Source organism: Staurois parvus, unplaced genomic scaffold (assembly GCF_062004578.1).
Source record: "Staurois parvus isolate SC_StPar_1 unplaced genomic scaffold, SC_StPar_1.0 ptg000361l, whole genome shotgun sequence".
In the NCBI taxonomy this organism is placed as follows: Eukaryota; Metazoa; Chordata; class Amphibia; order Anura; family Ranidae; genus Staurois; species Staurois parvus.
In genome coordinates this window covers 5,660,274-5,680,414 of record NW_028318157.1, presented here as the reverse complement: position 1 = coordinate 5,680,414, position 20,141 = coordinate 5,660,274, and the positions used below count along the sequence as shown (strand labels likewise).

Genomic DNA, 20,141 nt, shown 5'->3' with positions numbered 1-20,141 from the left:
GCCCTAACAAGTGCCATTGCTTAAAGTTGATGTGAAGGCAGAGGGTTTTTTACCTTTTATAGTGAATGCAGGATCCTGACTTTAGTAACACTATATCTGGTCTCCCACAGTACACAGCATGGAAATGCAGTTATTTTAGTAACTATAAACTGCTAAATACCTTTTCTCATCAGCAGTTAGAGCAGTCTTGTGACTTCTATGTGTGCAGCAGAGTACTGGTTAAAGCTTGTAGGAGGAGTTTCATTCTCCTCTTACTGTCCTTTTGAGACTGCAGGACCCCTGACCCTCTGTCTGGGCAGTGCAGATTGGCCCTGTGCTGATCACATGCATTCTCCCAAGAAAAAAAAAAAAACTCTAGCAATACTCACCAAGCTGAGCATGTGCAGCTTGCCCCCAAGGCTCTGTTCCATAAGGAGATGAGTTGGGGACAGCAGAAAAAGGGTAGGATCGGAGAAGATAGACTTAAACATCCTTTTTACACAATTCAGAGGTTTAACCCTTCAAGTCCCACAATGAGTATTAACAAGCGTGCTTTACTGCATATACAGATTGACTGTTGTGAGTTTAGTAACACTTTAATACATTTTGTGTTCAGCTCCCCCCAGTTGACACACAGAGCCCAGCTCAGGATCAAGCCTGCATGAGTGCCCCCATAGCAAGTGTCTTGCTATAGGGGCAATCGGAAGGGGGGAGGAGCCAGGAGCAGCAGAGGATCCGGGCTGCTCTGTGCAAAACCATTGCACAGAGCAGGTAAGCAGGACATATTTATTATTTAAGAGAAAAAAATTACCTTTACAATGCGTTTACAGAATGGACAGTGTATGTCAACTAAGCAAAATGTATTTCCCAGCACACCTACCAGCTAGCTAGCAAAATACAAACTGCAGTATCCAACGATTTGTGTTTAAAACAGAGGTTTTAATTGCATAACATTTGCCCATACTGTATATGATACAGATACAGCCATGCTGTTTCATCAAGTCCCTTCTAATCTTTGAGTATCCATGTTGGAGCATATATAGCAATAGATTCATTGAAGGGCAAGTATGCCTGGGGGAGCCCGTTCCTTCTTAAGTCGTATGTTACCCCTGCACTTCATATTCCTGATATGTACCTGTTGTGCTATGTACAGCACTTGTGTTTCAAAAATAAAAAAATATCCTGTTCCTTTTGTTTTTCTTCCTTCGTGTGAAATTTCTGGTGATCCTGTCATTCTCTCTGTTCCAAACTGACCAAGCTTGGCATGAGAGCTCAATCATCCCAGCGTGGTCAGGTTTTTGGCTGTGCTGGGTGCACAGCCTGCCTGTTTCTGATGGCCATGACGTGTTCCGACACTTCCCCCTGCACAGCTCTTTACTGAGAAGATCAGTGTCTCCACCCCCAGCTCTTATGCAGCTGAGAACAGAGGTTATGTAATCGCTTATTAAAAACATTAAAAAAAAAAGTATTCAAAACATTTAAATGTCTTTTTGCATTTTTATTTTAAACTGAATGGGGTTGTTTTATAAGGTGAGAGATCACATATACAGGGGTTGACCAAAAATATGAAAACACTACATGATTTGCAGGTGTGACAGTGACGACATGTTTCGTGTTGAAAGTGGAAGTGATGTAACATTCTTTTGCTTCCGCTGTGCGATGAGACACCTAGCTAACAGGTGGGAAGCCTCACTTTTTGTCATTCACTACGTGCACTGCTAGTATATACTGAGTCATGTCAGAGCTTACTAAGCTTCAAAGAGGGCAACTTGTTGGTGCTCTCTTAGCTGGTGCCTCTGTGACTGAAGTTGCCAATTAATTTGCCATGTCATGAGGTGAGTGACCAAAAGAGACAAAAGGACACTGCACAGGATGGTCACCCAGAGTAAGAAAATAATTGCTGCAAAAGTGACTGCACAGCTCAATCTCAGTTTTCCAAAGCCTGTGTTCACAAAAACTGTACAGAGGGAGCTGTCACGATCACGGCGTCAGACCCCAGACCTTCTCACCAAACTCGTGACCGAAGGACTAGCTGATCTAAAACCGCGATGTCACGTGCGTAACAATGCCACACCCAGCTGCACCCTGCACAACGATTTTCCAGCTAATTGGACCACAATCGATGTACCGGCAGCCTGAGCGATTGTTACTGGGTCAGGTTAATTACGCAATTAACCCTTCACACTGCCACCACCTCCTTTTTGTACAGAGAAAGAGGAAACTCGGCATAATCAGCTAAAACACTATAATGGTTGAGATAATTTCTGCATAATACGGACACCGCAGGCCGATTATGCAGAGAATTAAACAAACACAGTAGTGTTCTCTTTAGAGGCAGGAATTTGTAAATTGCAATAAAGTGCTATAGAAACATTTCAACAAATTTCAGAAGGAAAGATGTATTACTAAAAGGGTCAAACGGGTGCAATAAAAATATTTACAGAGAAAGATGTAACATATATATATATATAGAGAGAGAGAGAGACACCAACAGCACAGCAAAGAGATATCAGAGAGAGGTGAAAGGGTTAAGGTACTTTCCAACGTCCTGGGTTAGCAGATCCAAGTTTCAGAGCAAAAGGGCACAGGTCTCCCCAGGTGGTATTGATGTTAAAACGGGAGACGTCTTCTACTCACACTCTTAGGCCTGACAGCCTATTTTGTAGTCCCCAGCAGGGGGTGTCTCTGAAGTCAAGGACCAATACCCCGTTTAGGGCATGTAGGTATGGGTGGATACCTCAACTAGAGCCAAAATCTCCCATAACTCATATTTTGGCCCATAACTTTTCCTATGCACAAGTGACATTCCACCCGCAGGTAGATTATTAGGCAGACACGTCTGAGGATTGATTAGATATGAATTATGAAATTATACACTGAACGGTTCACGAGATCTATTTTTCGGCTTTCATATGTATACGAGACAATGCGAGTGACCTACCAAACTGTTCGCCTTCTCATGGCCAATCTGACGATATGTCCGGTTTTTATGTAAGTCTCATATTTTAAGATATGAGACATAGGGGAAAAATGGATTTTGAAAATTGGTTATCTGATTCTGTTACATACGCTGAGTTAGGTTTATTAGGTTGGAATCTCTTTCAACTCCTGTGAAAGCTTGCCTTATCTCTTCCAAGGTGTTACAATTTGCAGGTTCTTTGGACAGAGAGACCCAGCTCCCTTGGGGGGCTTTATAGCTCCTATGGCCCTCCTGTGACATTCCTAACTCACACACATACTGGCCAAATGTCGCTGGGCCTCTCAGAGAGGGAAGGGGGAAGAATGAGGGAGAAATATGTTTGTCAGAATGGTTAATCCCTTTGCCAAGATGGAGGTTGAAGCCAAAATGGTTGAACCTCGTCCATCTCTGGGTATATGCTGTTACAGGAGCTCCATAAGCAAAACCTTCACAAGCAAGCTGCAATTACCGAACCACTAGTGACCGATATTAATGCTCAGAAGAGGAGGGAGTAGTGCAACACCCATAAATCGTGGATTATCAATCGATGGAAGTCTTCAATATGGTCCAATGAATTGAGCTTCACACTGTTCCCAACCACCGGACATGTTTACGTGTGGCTAACACTGTCTTTGCTCTCTTGTCCCAACAGTAAAGCATGATGGCTCTGCAATAATGGTTTGCGCAGCCATATCTTTTTTTATTCTGCAGGCCCCATCATCACCTTTTAAAGTAGTGTCACTGACAGCGGTTTTGTACAAATTTTGGCCGACCATGTGCACCACATGGCGCAGACATTTCCTGAAAACCGCGCCATTCACCAAGATGATAATGCTTCGTTTCATACAGCTGGTGTTGTCAAATCGTAGTTTGGCGGTGTTGCAGTCGAAGTTTCGCACCTTCCTCGGGCGGCACAGTCGCCAGACCTTCGTATTATAGAGCCACTATGGTTAATTTTGCAGAACAAGGTTCAGTCTTGTTTTCCATTTGTTTCCACATACAAATGATGTGTTTCATGCTCATTAGTACTGCTAAGTAATAGTTTTTAATTGTGTTTAGCTGTGCATCATTCAGGAAAACTCTGCTCAGATTGATTGGAAGCATCAAATTCTGTGTGTGTGTGTTTTTGAAATTGCTTTAGTATTTACAGTGCAAATCTTTTTTTCTTGGTTTTGGATAGAGTGAAGATGGATATCCTTTCTTTGTGTTGTGGCTATGGGATAGAAAGTGAAGGGAATCCCCCAATATTACACAGATGGCAAAAAAACCTGATAGGGCGTATAACCAGTTTTTGACCGCTCTATAGCCAAAAGACAGCTACAGCACAGTCATCCAGTTCTGGGAGGGCATCTGTAGACTTCCTCCCAGAACAGCTTATCACAGATTATGGTAACGGGGCAATCACAGTGGCGCTTTGCCATGTGATCAGCTGTGTCCAATCACAGCTTATCACATTGTAAATAGACTTGCCTGTTATTGGCACTCCTGTAACAGCATGAGGAGAGCTGATAACTGGCAATTGTGAGGGGACGTTTTGCACTGATAATCAGGGCAACTCAATCCATGCTTATCAGTTCTGCATATCAGTGACACCTATCAGTACCCATCAGTGACACCTGTTGTGCAGTCTCATCAGTGCACATCAGTGAAGGAGAAAAATTATGTGAAAAAAAAATTGTATAAATTTCCTATGGGTACAGTGTTGCATGACCGCACAATTGTCTTTCAAAGTGCAAGAGCGCTGAAAGATGAAAATTGATCTGGACAGGAAGGGGGTGAAAGTGCCCAGTACTGAAGTGGATAATGTTCTTACTCTATCCAAAATGGAAACAAAAATTGTATTTGCTTCTTCTTTAATGCTCATGTTATAAATTAGATTTTCAAATGTGTAACTGCTTTAAATACACCATAGTTTTTCCTTAAATAAAACATCTATTAAAAAAATAGAGACGCTGACATTGCTGGCCTCAATTGTAGTTGCTAGGTTTTATCTGCCTTTTAGTACTGACCTGGAACAAGCATTTGTATCAGGGAAGTCTGGCTGAAATCAGAACTACATATTATTTGGTAGTGAAGCCACTAAACCAGCTTGACAGCCAGAGAGCTGGCATTTGCAGGCTCAGCTGTACCAGCCTCCACATTTTAGATTTCCTTTTAAGATCAGGGACTGCGAATCAAGAGATGAATTAACTTGACAGTACCTTTTGATAAAACTATGATATAGCTGTAAAAGTAGAATATATTAGGTATTAATATTGAGACTGCTAACCCCTCCCCCCCCCCCCCCCCAAAAAAAAAACAACAAAAAGCAGTTTTGGTGTAATGCAACGTCCGTTGTCACTTCACTGTGACATCCAAAATTGTCTAAATCTGCACCACTCCATAGTCTGAAGTAGCAGTATTTTGTTTACATTTGCTTATTCCCTGCATTTAATATCAAACTCTATTGTGCTCTAGAGTCTCTGGTAAGAATCATTAAACCTTATAAATATTCTTTGTCTTTTGGACTACTACTGACCATCCACAAGACAGACTTTTTGTTGATCCACTGTATAAAACTAAAAGGAAATCCTCCTAGTACTCAAAACACAAAGGCATGAAGTGCAATGCCTTTTTGAAAATTGTTTTACCTCTACTCATAAGAATAAAAATATACCATGGGTCCCTTAAGGAAAAAAAAAAGGTCAGGTATAATGGGTGCCTAGAGTTCCATTTGTCACATCACATACAGTGCTCAGCATAAATGAGTTGACCCCAACAAATTTTTCAGAAACCTTTCCTTTCAGAATCAATATTTCTGTGGGATGCTATACTACAAAATACTCCCACAATTATGGCCATTGATTTCAAACAAGACTTGTGAATTTGTACATACAATAGAGTATTTTTCCTAACATTCATTCAAGACCATGTTGCAAAAATGAATACACCCAAATTAGTCTTATGCAGGCCATAGACTGTTCGTTTATCGGCTGATTTTTCATCCAAAACAGTATACGGACTATTTTCGCACTGTTAGTGGGGCAATGGCATTGGCCGATTTTCACGGTTCCTCCTCATTTCGTTTATCGGTCATGCTGGAAAATTTGTGAAAAACGGCCAATTTTCACAATCATTGTTGGCCGCATCGGTTTACAGAACGAACAATGTTTCATTTTTTGGACCAAAAATCGGACGATAAACGAACCATCTATGGCCTGCATTAGGAGCAAAGCTAAAGACAATGAAATCCCAATTAACAAGAATTCAAATACAGGTGAGTCTAATTATTCATTAAGCAGGTGTCCAGCAGACAGTTAGTTAATAAAGGGCGTTACCTAATAAACCCCTTCCCATTTCATGCTGTCAGCAATGGCACCACATGGAAGAGAAATGTCACAAGGACTGAGAAAATAATTTCTTTACACAAGAAAGGTGAAGGCTACAAGAATATCAGCAAAGCTTTACTTATCAGTCAGCATACTGTTGCAAACATGATACAAAAATATAACAAAGATGGAACTGCAACCATCATAGAGTTTTCCAGGCCATCCACAGAAGTTAACACCTCGACAGGAGCATCTTCTGATGAGAAGGGTTGAAGAAAATCACCATGCAAGTTCATTACAGTTTGCTAAAGAGTTAGAAAGCCAAACTGGGGTGATTGTTTCCCATGACACAATACAGCATACACTGCAGAGGAATGGCTTGCATGGGTGTCATCCACGAAGGAAGCCTCTCCTAAAGCCCATGCACAAAAAAGCCCACTTAGAATTTGTTAGGGCCATGCTGAAAAAGAAGACTACTGGGACTCTGTACTCTTAAGTGATGAGACCAACATAAATGTTTTGGGAACTGATGGCTTCAAATCCTGATGGCGTTGCAATGGTGAGGAGTACAAAGAAAAATGCATGGTGCCTACAGTGAAACACGGTGGTGGCAGTCTCCTTCTGTGGGGCTGCATGAGTGCTGCTGGTGTCGGGGAGCTGCATTTCATTGATAGTATCATTAATTCACAGATATACTGCTCTATATTGAAAGAGAAGATGCTACCATCACTCTGTGCCCTTGGTCGTTGTGCAATTTTCCAAGATTACCATGATCCAAAACACATCTAAAGACCACTCTTGCATTTCTGAAGAAGAACAGGGTGAAAGTGATTCAGTGGCCAAGTATGTCTCCTGATCTGAACCCTATCGAACACTTATGGAGAATTCTGAAGTTGAGCATCACTCTCCATCCAACATCCAGGCTCTAAAAGAGGTTGTTCTTGAAGAATGGAAAGAGATAGATGTTACACTATGTTTCCAACTTGTGTATTCCTTGCCTAGAAGACTTGGTGCTGTCTTTACAAGTCATGGAGGTCATACAAAATACTAGATGTAGTAGTTTTTGTTGTGGTGTGTATTCATTTTTGCATCAACCTATTTGAGTAAAACTGAAGATTTTGTAATCTAAGTTATATTGTTAACCTTATTTTCATGTAATGAGCTAAACAAAATTTCTATAAAACTCATTTTTGTCAAAATTTAGGAAATTGTTCTTGTGTTCATTGAGAGATTGATTAAAATCTTACTTTTCAAAAGTTGCGTACTCATTTATGCTGGACACTGTAAATATAAATGTACCTCTAAGGCAGGGGTCTCCAAACTTTCTAAGGAAAGGGCCAGTTTACTGTGCTTCAGGCTTTAGGGGGGTCGGATTGTGGCCAGTGGGAGTAGAAAATGCCCCGGCATTAGTGCCATTAGTGGTTTTAACAGGAGGAAAAGCTCCCCATTGTTGATATCAATGAGAAGAATACTGCCCCATTGATGGTGTTAATAGGACGATTGGTGCTCCATCATGATGAAGTAATGCCCCAAGGGCCAGATAAAGGTGGGCAAAGGGCCACAGCCGGCACCCGGGCCGCAGTTTTGAGAACACTGCTCTAAGGCATTGCCTACCTACATAAAAATGTACACAAATTATACATTATCCTCTTATTGGAGCACTGTTCATACCACAAATCTACAAAGATCCTCTCTGGGGGAGCCCACCCATCCATATAAAGCCAACAATGGAATATAAAAAAAATTGATGTAGTGACAATTGCAACCCTTTACGCCCCCAAACTTTGTAATGTTTATCCACCCAAAAAATGGTTGGTCTCTCATGAACCGTATGCGTACAACAAAATTGTAAATCCATTAAACAAAATGTACAATTGTGGCGTGCTCCTTCACACGGGTCCCATACATTAATAAAACCTCAACCCAATGAAGTATGATGAATACCGAGTCACATACACCCCCTCTAATCATATCCCTAAAAGATGATATACATACACATATGAACTCTGGATCGTATAGGGAGATTATTACATTTCTATTTCCTATGTACTCTATATATTGAGAGGTTTTTTTGACGATGGTCTGTGGAAGTCCACAAGACAGGAATTTATATAAGGTTTAATTTGCATATGCTATTACTTTGATGTACTGTTTGATGTACCCTATTGTGCTGTCACTGGAACAAGAAGCGTGTCAGTTGTGTACCTTCTTCATCATTGCTTTAAACAAAACCCAAAATTACCTCTGACGTATCTTCTAATTCAGGTTATATGTACTGTTTGTTTTTTTTTCAACAGATAAAGATGTCATTTACATGTGTCCATTTAATGGGCCAGTAAAAGGGAGGCTATTTGTCACAAACTATAAACTGTACTTCAAAGGTGAGGAGCCGGTAAGTTAAAACCACTGTTACCAACCACCATACAACCATGCTGCAACATCTTGCAAGTGTTTTTTATTTTAATTTTTTTTGTTTATTTTTTTGAGTTTTGATTTGGCAGGCAACCATTCCATTCAAAGCATACATGAACTACACTATTCTTTATTTGGGACAAATGTGTTGTGTAATCACTTTTTTGGCTTTTACTGAAGGACTAAAATTTATTTCCTTTTGGTTAATTAGATGGGTACATATAGTCATGGCTAAAAATATTAGCACCCCTGCATTTCTGTCCGATAATGCACAACTTCACCCAGAAAACCGTTGCAATTACAAATGTTTTAGACATTCTTATGTTTATTTCTTTGTATTTGTATACCACAAAATAGGGGAGAAACAAAAAGCCAAATCTGACACATTCCACACAAAACCACAAAAATTGACTGGACAAAAGTATTGGCACCCTCAACTTTAATATTTGGTTGCACACCCTTTGGAAAAAAAATAACTGAAATCAGTCGCTTCCTGTAACCATCAATGAGTTTCTTACACCTGTCTACTGGAATTTTGGACCACATTTCTTTCGCCAACTGCTCCATGTCTCTCAGATTGGAAGGGTTTCTTTTCCCCGTTTTTGAGATCTCTCCAAAGGTGCTCTATGGGAATGAGATCTGGACTCATTGCTGGCCAGTTCAGTACTCTCCAGCGCGTTCTGAAACAATTTCTGGGTGCTTTTTTGACGTGTGCTTTGGGTCATTGTCCTGCTGCAAGACCCATGACCTCCAAACAGAGACCCAGCTTTCTGACACTGGGCCCTACATTGCACCCCAGAAATCTTTGGTAGTCTTCAGATTTCATACTGCCATGCACACGGTCAAGACATCCAGCACATGAAGTAGCAAAGCAACCCTAAAACATCAGTGAACCTCCACCATGGTTAACTGTATGGACTGTATTATTATTTTATTTTTTATAGTCCTTATTTGTTTTTTTTGAAAACAGAATGATGAGCTTTACCAAAAAGCTGTAACTTTTTCTGTCCACAGCACTTTCTTCCAAAAGAATTTTGGCTTCTTCAGGCAAGTTTTGGCAGACACCAATTTGTCTTTTTGTTTCTGTGTTAGCAGTGGGATCCTCCTGGGTCTCCTAACATAGCGCCCCTTTTCATTCAGATGGCACAGTATAGTGCAAGCCGACTGTTTTACCCTGTGCCTGAAGGTCAGCTTAAATTTGTCTGTAAGTTGATGGAGCAGGGGTGGACTGAGATCTCATGGGGCCCCTGGGCAATAGGGGATCACGGGGCCCCTGTGTCCTCGCCCACACTCAAACCACACCCAAAAAAGCCTATGAAAGGTACTAGGGGCATCTCATGGGGTCCCCTACTGACCCTGGGCCCTCAGGAAGTGCCCGAATGGTTAGTCTACCCCTGTGATTGAGGGTTTTTTTTTTTTCCCCCCTTGTTAAAATTTATTGGTTGCATAGGAAAACATACATGTATGTGTACGTATCTCTCTGTCTCTCTCTGTCTCTGTCTCTCTCTGTCTCTGTCTCTCTCTCTCTCTCTCTCTCTCTCTCTCTATATCTATATATATATATATATATATATATATATATATATATATATATATAAATAGTATGTAGGTATGTGCAACTGGGCCAGATAGGCACTACAAATAGAGTGAAGAAAAAATACACCCTAAAACACAGATAAATCAAGGTAGCACCGGTAAGGTAGGCTATGGCTTTAAATGCAGAGGGATGGCTTAGGCAGGAGACAATAGAGCAGTGTTTTTCAACCTTTTTTGTGCAAAGGCACACTTTTTTCATGAAAAAAATCACGAGGCACACCACCATTAGAAAATGTTAAAAAAATTTACCTCTGTGCCTATATTGACTATATATAAAGTAATTCTCTTGAATAGGAATCAAACACAAAGAAATTATTTTATAATTACTTTATTATGAAATAATAAAGTATTTTATAATTGGACCCGGGGGCCGGACCAAGAGTAGATGAATGATGTGTATGTGTCATCCATAGTAAGTATAGTAATATTCCCCCATAGTAAGCATAGTAATTAATCCCCCATATAGTAATTCATCCCCCATAGTAATTAATCCCCCATATAGTAATTCATCCCCCATAGTAATTCATCCTCCATATAGTAATTCATCCCCCATAGTAATTCATCCCCCATAGTAATTAATCCCCCATATAGTAATTCATCCCCCATAGTAATTCATCCCCCATAGTAATTAATCCCCCATATAGTAATTAATCCCCCATATAGTAATTCATCCCCCATAGTAATTCATCCCCCATATAGTAATTCATCCCCCATAGTAATTCATCCCCCATATAGTAATTCATCCCCCATAGTGTAATTCATCCCCCATAGTGTAATTCATCCCCCATAGTAATTCATCCCCCATAGTAATTCATCCCCCATAGTAATTCATCCCTCATATAGTATTTCATCCCCCCATATAGTATTTCATCCCTCATATAGTAATTCATCCCCCCATATAGTATTTCATCCCCCCATATAGTATTTCATCCCCCCATATAGTATTTCATCCCTCATATAGTAATTCATCCCTGATATAGTAATTCATCCCCCATATAGTATTTCATCCCCCCATATAGTATTTCATCCCTCATAAAGTAATTCATCCCTCATATAGTATTTCATCCCCCACAGTACTATTCCCCCCCCCCCTTCTAGTAAGCCAAGTCCCCCGTGTCAATTCACTTACCTTTTGCGTTCCTCTCGCTGTCTTCCCGCGCCGTTCGGGTCTTCAGGGCGGACTGTGAGAGGAGCCTAGCTCCCCTCCCCTCACGTTCGGCACGCTGCCCCGCCTACACACATCCTGACAGCCACATCCGCAAGCCGGATTAAAAGGTCCGCGCGGACTTTTGGGGCTGCCAACCGAGAGGAGGCAGGGGAGCGGCCGACCGAGAGGAGGGAGGGGAGCAGGCGCCCGGCACACAGAAGAGCCGCATTAGACTGGGTAAAGAGCCGCATGTGGCTCGCGAGCCGCGGCTTGCCGACCACTGAATCATTAGATTCTAATGATTGGTCTATTTGTGAGCCGAAGCCACATGTTACAGATGAAATTGGAATTTTTCCCACGGCACACCAGACAATATCTCACGGCACACTAGTGTGCCGCGGCACAGTGGTTGAAAAACGCTGCAATAGAGTACTCTAAAGCTTAGTCTGATGAAGACTGGCTTGAGAATATGGTCTGGAGAAAACAGAAAAGAAAAAGTATGAAGGAGAAGGGGGGGCCAGGGTAGTAAAGTTGCCCAGCGGAGCCAACTACCAAATCTCAGACTCAGCTGTAGCGATAATACAGAAAACAAAATTAAAGATGGCGATCTCCACGCCTTGGCTATGGTCTGTTCAGCGGTCGTCAGAAGCTGGATAAAAATTTTGAATTGTCTGTGCATCAAGGACGCTGGTTTCAGATTGAGAACAGCGGTGGAGGGGTCTGATTGGAGGGTTACCTAAAAAAAACAGGCTAGTGCAAGAATTTCTTTCCAGAATGATTGGGCCACTGGATACTCCCAACAAATGTGCAAATGCGTGCCTAGTTCCGAACAGCCGTGGAAACAGTGCCAAGCTAGTTGGTGTAAATTTAGCGGTTCTAGTGGACACTAGATACCATCTGGCCAAAACTTTGTAGTTGGCTTCCACCGCAACAACGTTGGGCGAAGAGGACTTGGTAGCTTGCCAAATCTTTGACCATTCACCTGTATCGAATGAGCGGCCTAAGTCTTTCTCCAACTTTGCAACGTAGGACAGGGTGACTTGGTTAGGTCTAAAGAGAATCTCATAGTAGAGAGTCAAAATAAGGCCTCTGGCATGAGGGTCTTTAGAACAAATTGGTTCGAACTGAGAGAGATGATTCAGTACACTAATTCTATGAACGTAGGGGGAGTAGACTATTTATATGTAGATAACAAAAAATAGCTCCAAATGGGGGAGACTAAAAGATTCACAGATTTGGGAAAGAAAGAAATGAGGCCGCATTGACCATCTTGTAAAAGCGGATAAGGCCTGTTGCGTTCCGTGCATGGAAAGATGTATGACTATCCCAGGCTGGGAGGCTAGTTTTGTGAAGAAAGGAAGGAGCGGGTTATGCAAAGATTGCAAACCATACACCGTTTTAAGTTTATCCCAGATAGATAATGTTTTGTAATCGGATTACGTAAGAAAGCTCGATCCACTGGTCGGAGCCACATTAAATTATCCACCATCAGAGGGTCACAATCAACTGATTCTATGGACACACACAATGGGGTTTCGCCAACCGCATGGTATTTGGGCAGGTGTGCTAGGTGGGCTGCGTAATAGTAGGAAAAGTTGGGAAGACCTAATCCACTGTGGGGTTTGAGGAGATACAAGGTCAACTTGGGTATCCTTGGTTTAGTCGGGCCCCAAACATATGCCATGGCTCTCCTTTGCAAAATCCTCAAGTAGTAGGCTAGGACAGGGGCTGGTAAAACTCTAAAAAGGTATAAAAGTGTGGACAATATACACACCTTAAGGACATTAATTGTGCCTATCCAAGAAAGCAGGAGTGACCATTGCGACGTTAATCCCGTCACCTGTTTAAGCATTGGTGGGTAGTTGGAGGCAAAGAGATCAGTATGTGCAGCAGTTAACTGTATGCCCAGATAAGGACGGCAATGGTGAGCCTATGTGAATGGTTTCTTGGGCTAGATGCAGCTCTTCCTCAGTCATAGATTTATTAAGTGAAATAGATTTATGAACTTTTACTGAGAAACCGGAAAGAAGAGCAGATTGGGTGTGGCCAGCAAATTTGGCGCCGATATATGCGGGGAAGATAACAGCAGGATGTCATCTGCGAAAAAGCATGTTTTTGTGATGATATCCACCTAGCTCAACACCTGTGATTTTGGGGTCAGAGCGGATGTGTTGTGCCAACCATTCGATAAAAGGGAGAAAAATAAAGGGGAAAGCAGGTAGCCTTGGCGTGTGCCCCTTCCAATGTGAAATAGATCTGATTTGTAGCTGGCATATTCGACATACGCTCTTGGCGAGTTGTAAAGGGCTGAGACCCAGCGCAAGAAGTGAGGATCAGAGCCCCATTTTTGCAAAGTATAGTGTAAGTAGGGCCATGACACAGTATCGAATGCCTTTTTTATGTCTAGGGAGAGGTAGCAGGAGGGGGATACAATGTTTTTTTTTTGCTGCAAACTAGAATGAACCCTACCTGATTGTAGCGAATTAGGCCCCCAATGACTTTATTAAGTCGGGTTGAGAGGATTTAGGCTAAAAGCTTGATAACAAGATTTAATAGAGATATTTGACGTAATTAGTTCAGGTGGAGTTGTCAGAATGGGGTTTAGGGAGCATGCATATGATTGCCATTAGAATTTCTGGGCGAAAAATGTCCTTCGAGCAGGGTGTTAAAGGCTGTAGTTAAGAGAGGGGTTACAAGCTCTGTAAAAGTTTTGTAATAGGTGGCAGAGTAATCATCCGGACCTGGGAGTTTATTCAGATCACGAATGGCAATGGACACCTCGGTTTTGGTGATAGGGGACTTAAGTTGGGCGTAGTGAGATTGAGAGAGCTCTGGCAATGTAATATGCGAGAAAAAGGCATTCGCCTGCGTGGTGTCTAAAGCACAATCGGGTGTATATAGGGAGGCTAAGTGCGACTGCAACTTGCGTAGAATCTTGACCGGATTACTTGTGTAAGCGTCCTGTGGTACCTTAAGTCAGATGGGTTTAGAGGGCTTGTCCAATGATTTAAGTGTATGCGCCAGCAGAGTGTTCAGTTTGTTGGCTTTGAGATAGTATTTATGCCTGTAGTACCGCAAGGATTTATCTGCCAGTTCAGTGAGGAACAGGTCAAATTCTAAGTGGGCTTTGTCTAGTTGGAGTTTAGTTGTTGGACGGGTTAGTTTTAAATGTCACACAGCAAGGGTTAAAATCTGATTCCAATTTCTGGTATAGAGTTTTGTGTTCACATGTGAGAAAAGCCATTTGACGTATGATCGCCCCGCAAATCACAGATTTACATGCCTTCCATAAGGTGAGTGGGGATGTGTCAGGGGTGAAATTGTGTAATAATTATTCTTTAAGAGCTATTTCAATATCTGCACAATGAAATGGATTTTTAAGCATGGAATCATTGAGGCACCAAGAGGAATTGTGTGCTGTCGGGATAGAGGAAGCTATAGTGGATAGCACCGCATTCTGATTCGACCATGTGAATGGCAATATCTTAGATGCCAGAATTTCAGGAACCATGCCTACGGTTACGAAGATATGGTCAATTCACGAGAAGGTCTTATGTGGATGGTAGTAGTAAGTATGGTGTTTTCTAGTCTGGTGCAGTTCACACCAGGAGTCCACCAAGTTGTATTTAGTGAGAAGATGGCTAAAGGGAAGCTTTGCAAGACTAGTGCAGGGGACGATTTTGTCTAGGAATGGCAGTAGGACTTGATTCGAGTCTCCATAGAGTATGACTACCAACTGGAGGAGATGTGACAGAAAGGATGTAGGTCGCCTGTTGGGGGCATAGTATGACACAATCTTAACAGCAGTGTCCATGAGTTGACCAGTGAGGATTATATAGCGCCCGTCAGGATCTTTAATTTCGTCTGAGAGAATGAATGTGGTGGTGCGATGAAACGCTACCAAAACACCCCGTTTTAGTTGTGGCTAAGGAGGTGTAGACTTGGGGATATAGTGAGCTGAAGAATGTGGGTGTAGCTTGAGTCAAAAAATGTGTTTCCTGTAGGCAGAGTATGTGGGGCTCCATAGCTGCAAAAGAATGGAAGGCTTTTGTGCATTTTTGGGGGATGTAAGTCACTGAACATTCACGGAGAGAATGTTTAAGGGGGCCATGTTAATGAACTGTGAGAGATAGAATGTGAAAAAGCACACTTACCATGGAAGTTGCACCAGCCCTCAAGGGAAAGAGACCAGGTGAAGAGACCCAGGAGAATGAAAAAGAGACATAGTAAACAACAACATACAAATTATAACCTTAAGAAAAAAAACTGTGTGCCAACAATTGCAGTCCTTTTGGAGGGAAAACCGGCATCACTCCAAAGGCAATGGTGATACTGTCGAGTGCCCACATAAATAGGGCAGGTAGCCGAGAGTATCGGAGTGAGGACGCAAGGAACAGTCCTGGAGGGACCCAAGCTTCAAATAGAAATCTCTGGCAGAGTAAGATTTCAGGGCCGGATTTGGTTATTGAGTTTTATTGCTCCAAGGGAGGATACCAGGGAAATAAAAGGACCAGGAGGTGGGTAGGGAGGGCAGGGAAATGATGGGGAGGGTAAAAAAAGGGAGGGGGGTGGCCATTTGAGCAAGAGAGGACAAGCACAGGCTCAGTTGGGCAGTATAGAAGAAAAAAAAACAAAGCAAAATACAACCGCCAGTACAGAACAATAATTGAGTGTTAAAACAATCATGAGTAAATACATCTCAATTAGAGTGAAACCTACTAGCCATGCAATACACACTGGTAAGCAGGGCCTTTTGGGAACCAAAAAGGTAAAAATTCAATTAAAAGGGTTGGGAGATGTGTAGGATGCCCCGACTGAAATAAGACCGGTTCATGGTACAATTCCAAGTGTCCAACGTTCAAGTCTCTGTAGCCTGGTGGTAGGTCAGGTATGTCCATGTGAAGGCAGATGGGAAAACCAGGGACGGTAGGGGGGTTGGGAAGAGGGAAGGATGGCAGGACAGGGATTAAAAGGGGGGGGGTATGCCGCCTATATAAAAGGAGCAGACGAGGGGTATTGAACACAGGTTACCCGTGTTCACAGTAAGCTGTCACATGGGAATTAGGCGCAGGGTTGTAAAGACATTGGGGGGAATCAAGGGGCTATACTTGTGGGTCAATCGGACCATTAGGGCAAGAACAGGTTGTCACCCAGCTGAGGTCAGCGACTCAGGCAAGGGAGAAGGGTTCCACAGGTGTTGGTGGATAGCTGTCAGTCAACCGAGTCTTCCACTGCCAGGGCAGGTGAGGCAAAACAACCGCACTTGTCAGAGCCCTCTCCCATTGGTTGTAGGGGTGAATTTTTGGGGTTTTGTGTGGAATGTGTCAGATTTGGCTTTTTCTCCACTTTTTGCTGTCATACCAATACAAACAAAAGAAAAAAACATGAGCTTGCCTATACATTTTGTAATTGCAACAATTTTCTGGGCAAAGTGGTGCATTATCTGACAGAAATGCAGAGCTGCCAATATTTCTGGCCATGACTGTATTTCCTGTGTATAGCACATGGAAATGTGATGGAAAACTTTGTTTACCCAGCTCACTTTTGTTGTTACAATTGTTAGAGATATACTTTTCTATAATTTACTTTATTAGATTTGGTTTACTATACCTAAGGTATTTTTTGAACTGTGTGATGCGTTGCTTCAAAATGGTCTTGACATTCTAGTTCATAAAAACTTTTTTTCTTTTTTTTTTTTTTTGTGAGGTTTAATAAGTACTGTCCATGTCTTTTATACTGATAACAAGTTCAAACAGGTGCCATATAAGGTGCCTAATGTCTTTGGAAAGAAAAAAAAATTCTTTCCAAATCAGCCAATGTGATTGTCTGGATTTTGTTTCTCATTTTGTCTCTCATAGTTGAGGTCTACCTATGATGCCAATTACAGGCCTCTCTCATCTTTTTAAGTGGGAGAACTTGCACAATTGGTGGCTGACTAAATACTTTTTTGCCCCACTGTAGTTGATGCAAAAATAAATACACCCCACAACAAGAACTACTCCATCTATTAGTTTGTATGACCTCCATGATTTGTAAGGACAGCACCACGTCTTCTAGGCATGGAATGAACAAGTTGGCGACATACTGCAACATCTTTTTCCATTTTTTTAACCACTTGCCCTCCAGAGGATTTACCCCCCCCCCCTTCCTGAACAGGCCATTTTGTGCGATACAGCGCTGCATTACTTTAACGGACAGTCATGCAATGCTGTACATTACATTTATGTCCATTTTTCTCACAAATTGAGCTTTCTTTCTGTGGTATTTCTGTGCGGTTTTTATATTTTGCGCTATAAATAAAAAAAGACCAACAGTTTTGGGGAAAAAAAACATTTTTACTTTTTGCTATAAAACATATCCAGTAAAAAATGTTTAAAAAATCTAATTGTGTCATAAATTCAGGCCAAAATGTATTCTGCCACATGTCTTTGCTAAAAAAAAATTCCCAATACATGTAAATTAATTGGCTTACATGAAAGTTATAGCGTCTACAATTGGCAGTGTATATACTGGAATTTTTATTCTTTTTTTTAATATACTAGTAATGGCAGCAATCAGCGACTTATAGCAGGACTGTGGTGGGCATTCCGACACTGGGTGGGAACTGACTAACTGCCAATGACGGTAATACAGTAATCAGTACTAATAAAAAGCACTGACACTGTACTAATGACACTGGGCAGGAAGGTTTTAACATCTGGGGCAATCAAAAGGTTAACAATGTGTTGTGTCTGTTTTACATATTGTGCTGTGTGTTTTACTAGGGAGACTTGCTGCTGTGTATTTCTTTGCTGTGCAGAGAAATACACAGCAGCATGTCCTTCACATGGCAGGAGAGAGACCTATGTTGTTTATACACAGTCTCTCCCCTGTCAGTTCTGCATGGCGATCGCCAGGTGTAGGTGGGGAATCTCCAGCTGAGACCTGGTGATTGACATCCCTTGCTGCCAATGACATCAGGCGTACCCCCTACCCGGAAATGCAAATCACGTATATACACCTGATTTTGCTCAGCCCTGCAGCAGTAGTTCTACTATAGGGCAGCAGAAAAGCGGTTAAGAATGGCCTCTCTTAGATCCTGGATGCTGGATGAACAGTGGTGCTCAACTTGTCTCTTCAGAATTTCCCATGGAGGCGCAGTTGAGTTCAGATCAGGAGACATACTTGGCCACTTTCACGCTGTTCTTCTTCAGAAATTCAACAGTGGCTTTAGATGTGTGTTTTGCATCATTGTCATGTTGGAAAACTGCACGATGACCAAGGGCACAAAGTGATGGTAGCATCTTCTCTTTCAATATAAAGCAGTACATCTGTGAATTCATGATACCATCAGTAAAATGCAGCTCCCCAACACCAGCAGCACTTATGCAGCCCCACACACGTACACTGCCACCACCATGTTTCACTGTAGGCACCATGCATTTTTCTTTGTACTCCTCACTTTTGCGACACCATCGGTTCCAAAAACATTTATCTTGGTCTCATCACTCCAGTCCCAGTAGTTGTCTTCTTTTTCAGCATGGTTCCTGGCAAATTCTAGGTGGCCTTTTTTGTGCATGGGCTTTAGGAGAGGCTTCCTTTGTGGATGACACTCATGCATGCCATTCCTCTGCAGTGTACACCATATTGTGTCACAGGAAACAGTCACCCCAGTTTGGCTTTCTTCTTCTTCAGCTAACTGCAGTGAACTTGCATGGCAATTGTCTTCAACTTTTCTCATCAGAAGAAGCTCCTGTTAAGGTGTTAACTTCTGTGGACAGCCTGGACATCTCTGTGAGATGGTTGCAGGTCCATCTTTGTTGTATACAGTATTCTGACTGATAAGTAAAGCTTTGTATTATAGTGTCCCATGTCCCAAATGTTGATTCTGAAAGGAAAGTAAAGGTTTTCTGACAAATCTGTTGGGGTGTGCTCGTTTTATGCTGAGCTGTGTGTGGATATATATTAATATAGCTTTATTTTTTTTCTCAGTGGGGCCCTGTGACTTTATTTATAAAACTAGTAAGATGTCTACAATGTAAAGGTGGCCTTAGGAAAAATCTGACCACTTTTGCAATATACTGTGCATGATTTACAACTGCAACCATGTGTTCTGACTAGTTTTTTAGCGCTGTAAATAAAAAATCTCAGTTGTGATATTTCAGATATTGGTGGGATGTAACCCTTTCCTACTTTGGCAAGTGGGCTGATGCTTTCCAAATTATTGAGAATTAAGTCTGATTGTAGAATTGTAGATTTTTATTTATGTTGTCTCTTTTCATGTAGGAGCCATTGATAGTATTGGAAGTACCTCTTGGTGTCATAGCAAGAATTGAAAAGATGGGTGGTGCCTCAAGCAGAGGAGAAAATGCCTATGGCCTAGATATAACTTGCAAAGTAAGTGCATTTTGCGGTGTAAATTCTATGTTAGAGCCTAACTCCAGTTTTCTGTCACTTTAAAATAATTTGTTTGGGCCAAGTTTGTCCAAATGATTGTCTTCCCTAACAGATGCGGCCGCTGTTGGCACGGTACAGACTGTATGTAGCATCTGCTACATACAGTATACAGAGCTGTGTTCTGGCTGCTGGACAAAACCTTCCATCCCATTCAGGAGAAAATGGGAGTTGGTCTGTGAGTGGCTGAGCAATGCTGAGCCAGGTTCGGTTTTGATCTGGGAATGGGATGGCAAATTCTGTCCTGCTGCTGGAACATAGTGCTGTATACTGTATGTTGCTGATGCTACATACAGTTTATACAGCA

The 20,141-nt window shown here is 41.9% G+C and overlaps 1 protein-coding gene across 2 annotated transcripts in view; it reads left to right on the top strand.

The window, feature by feature from the left end:
* The window catches only part of MTM1 (myotubularin 1), a 113,580-nt gene that overhangs the window by 24,957 nt on the left and 68,482 nt on the right, over positions 1–20,141 (top strand). For both annotated transcript variants that reach the window (XM_089684946.1, XM_089684945.1), the window contains exons 4-5: positions 8,544–8,638; positions 19,667–19,777. In XM_089684946.1, the coding sequence (XP_089541072.1) occupies positions 8,544–8,638; positions 19,667–19,777 (206 nt within the window). The remainder of the gene's footprint in view (positions 1–8,543; positions 8,639–19,666; positions 19,778–20,141) is intronic.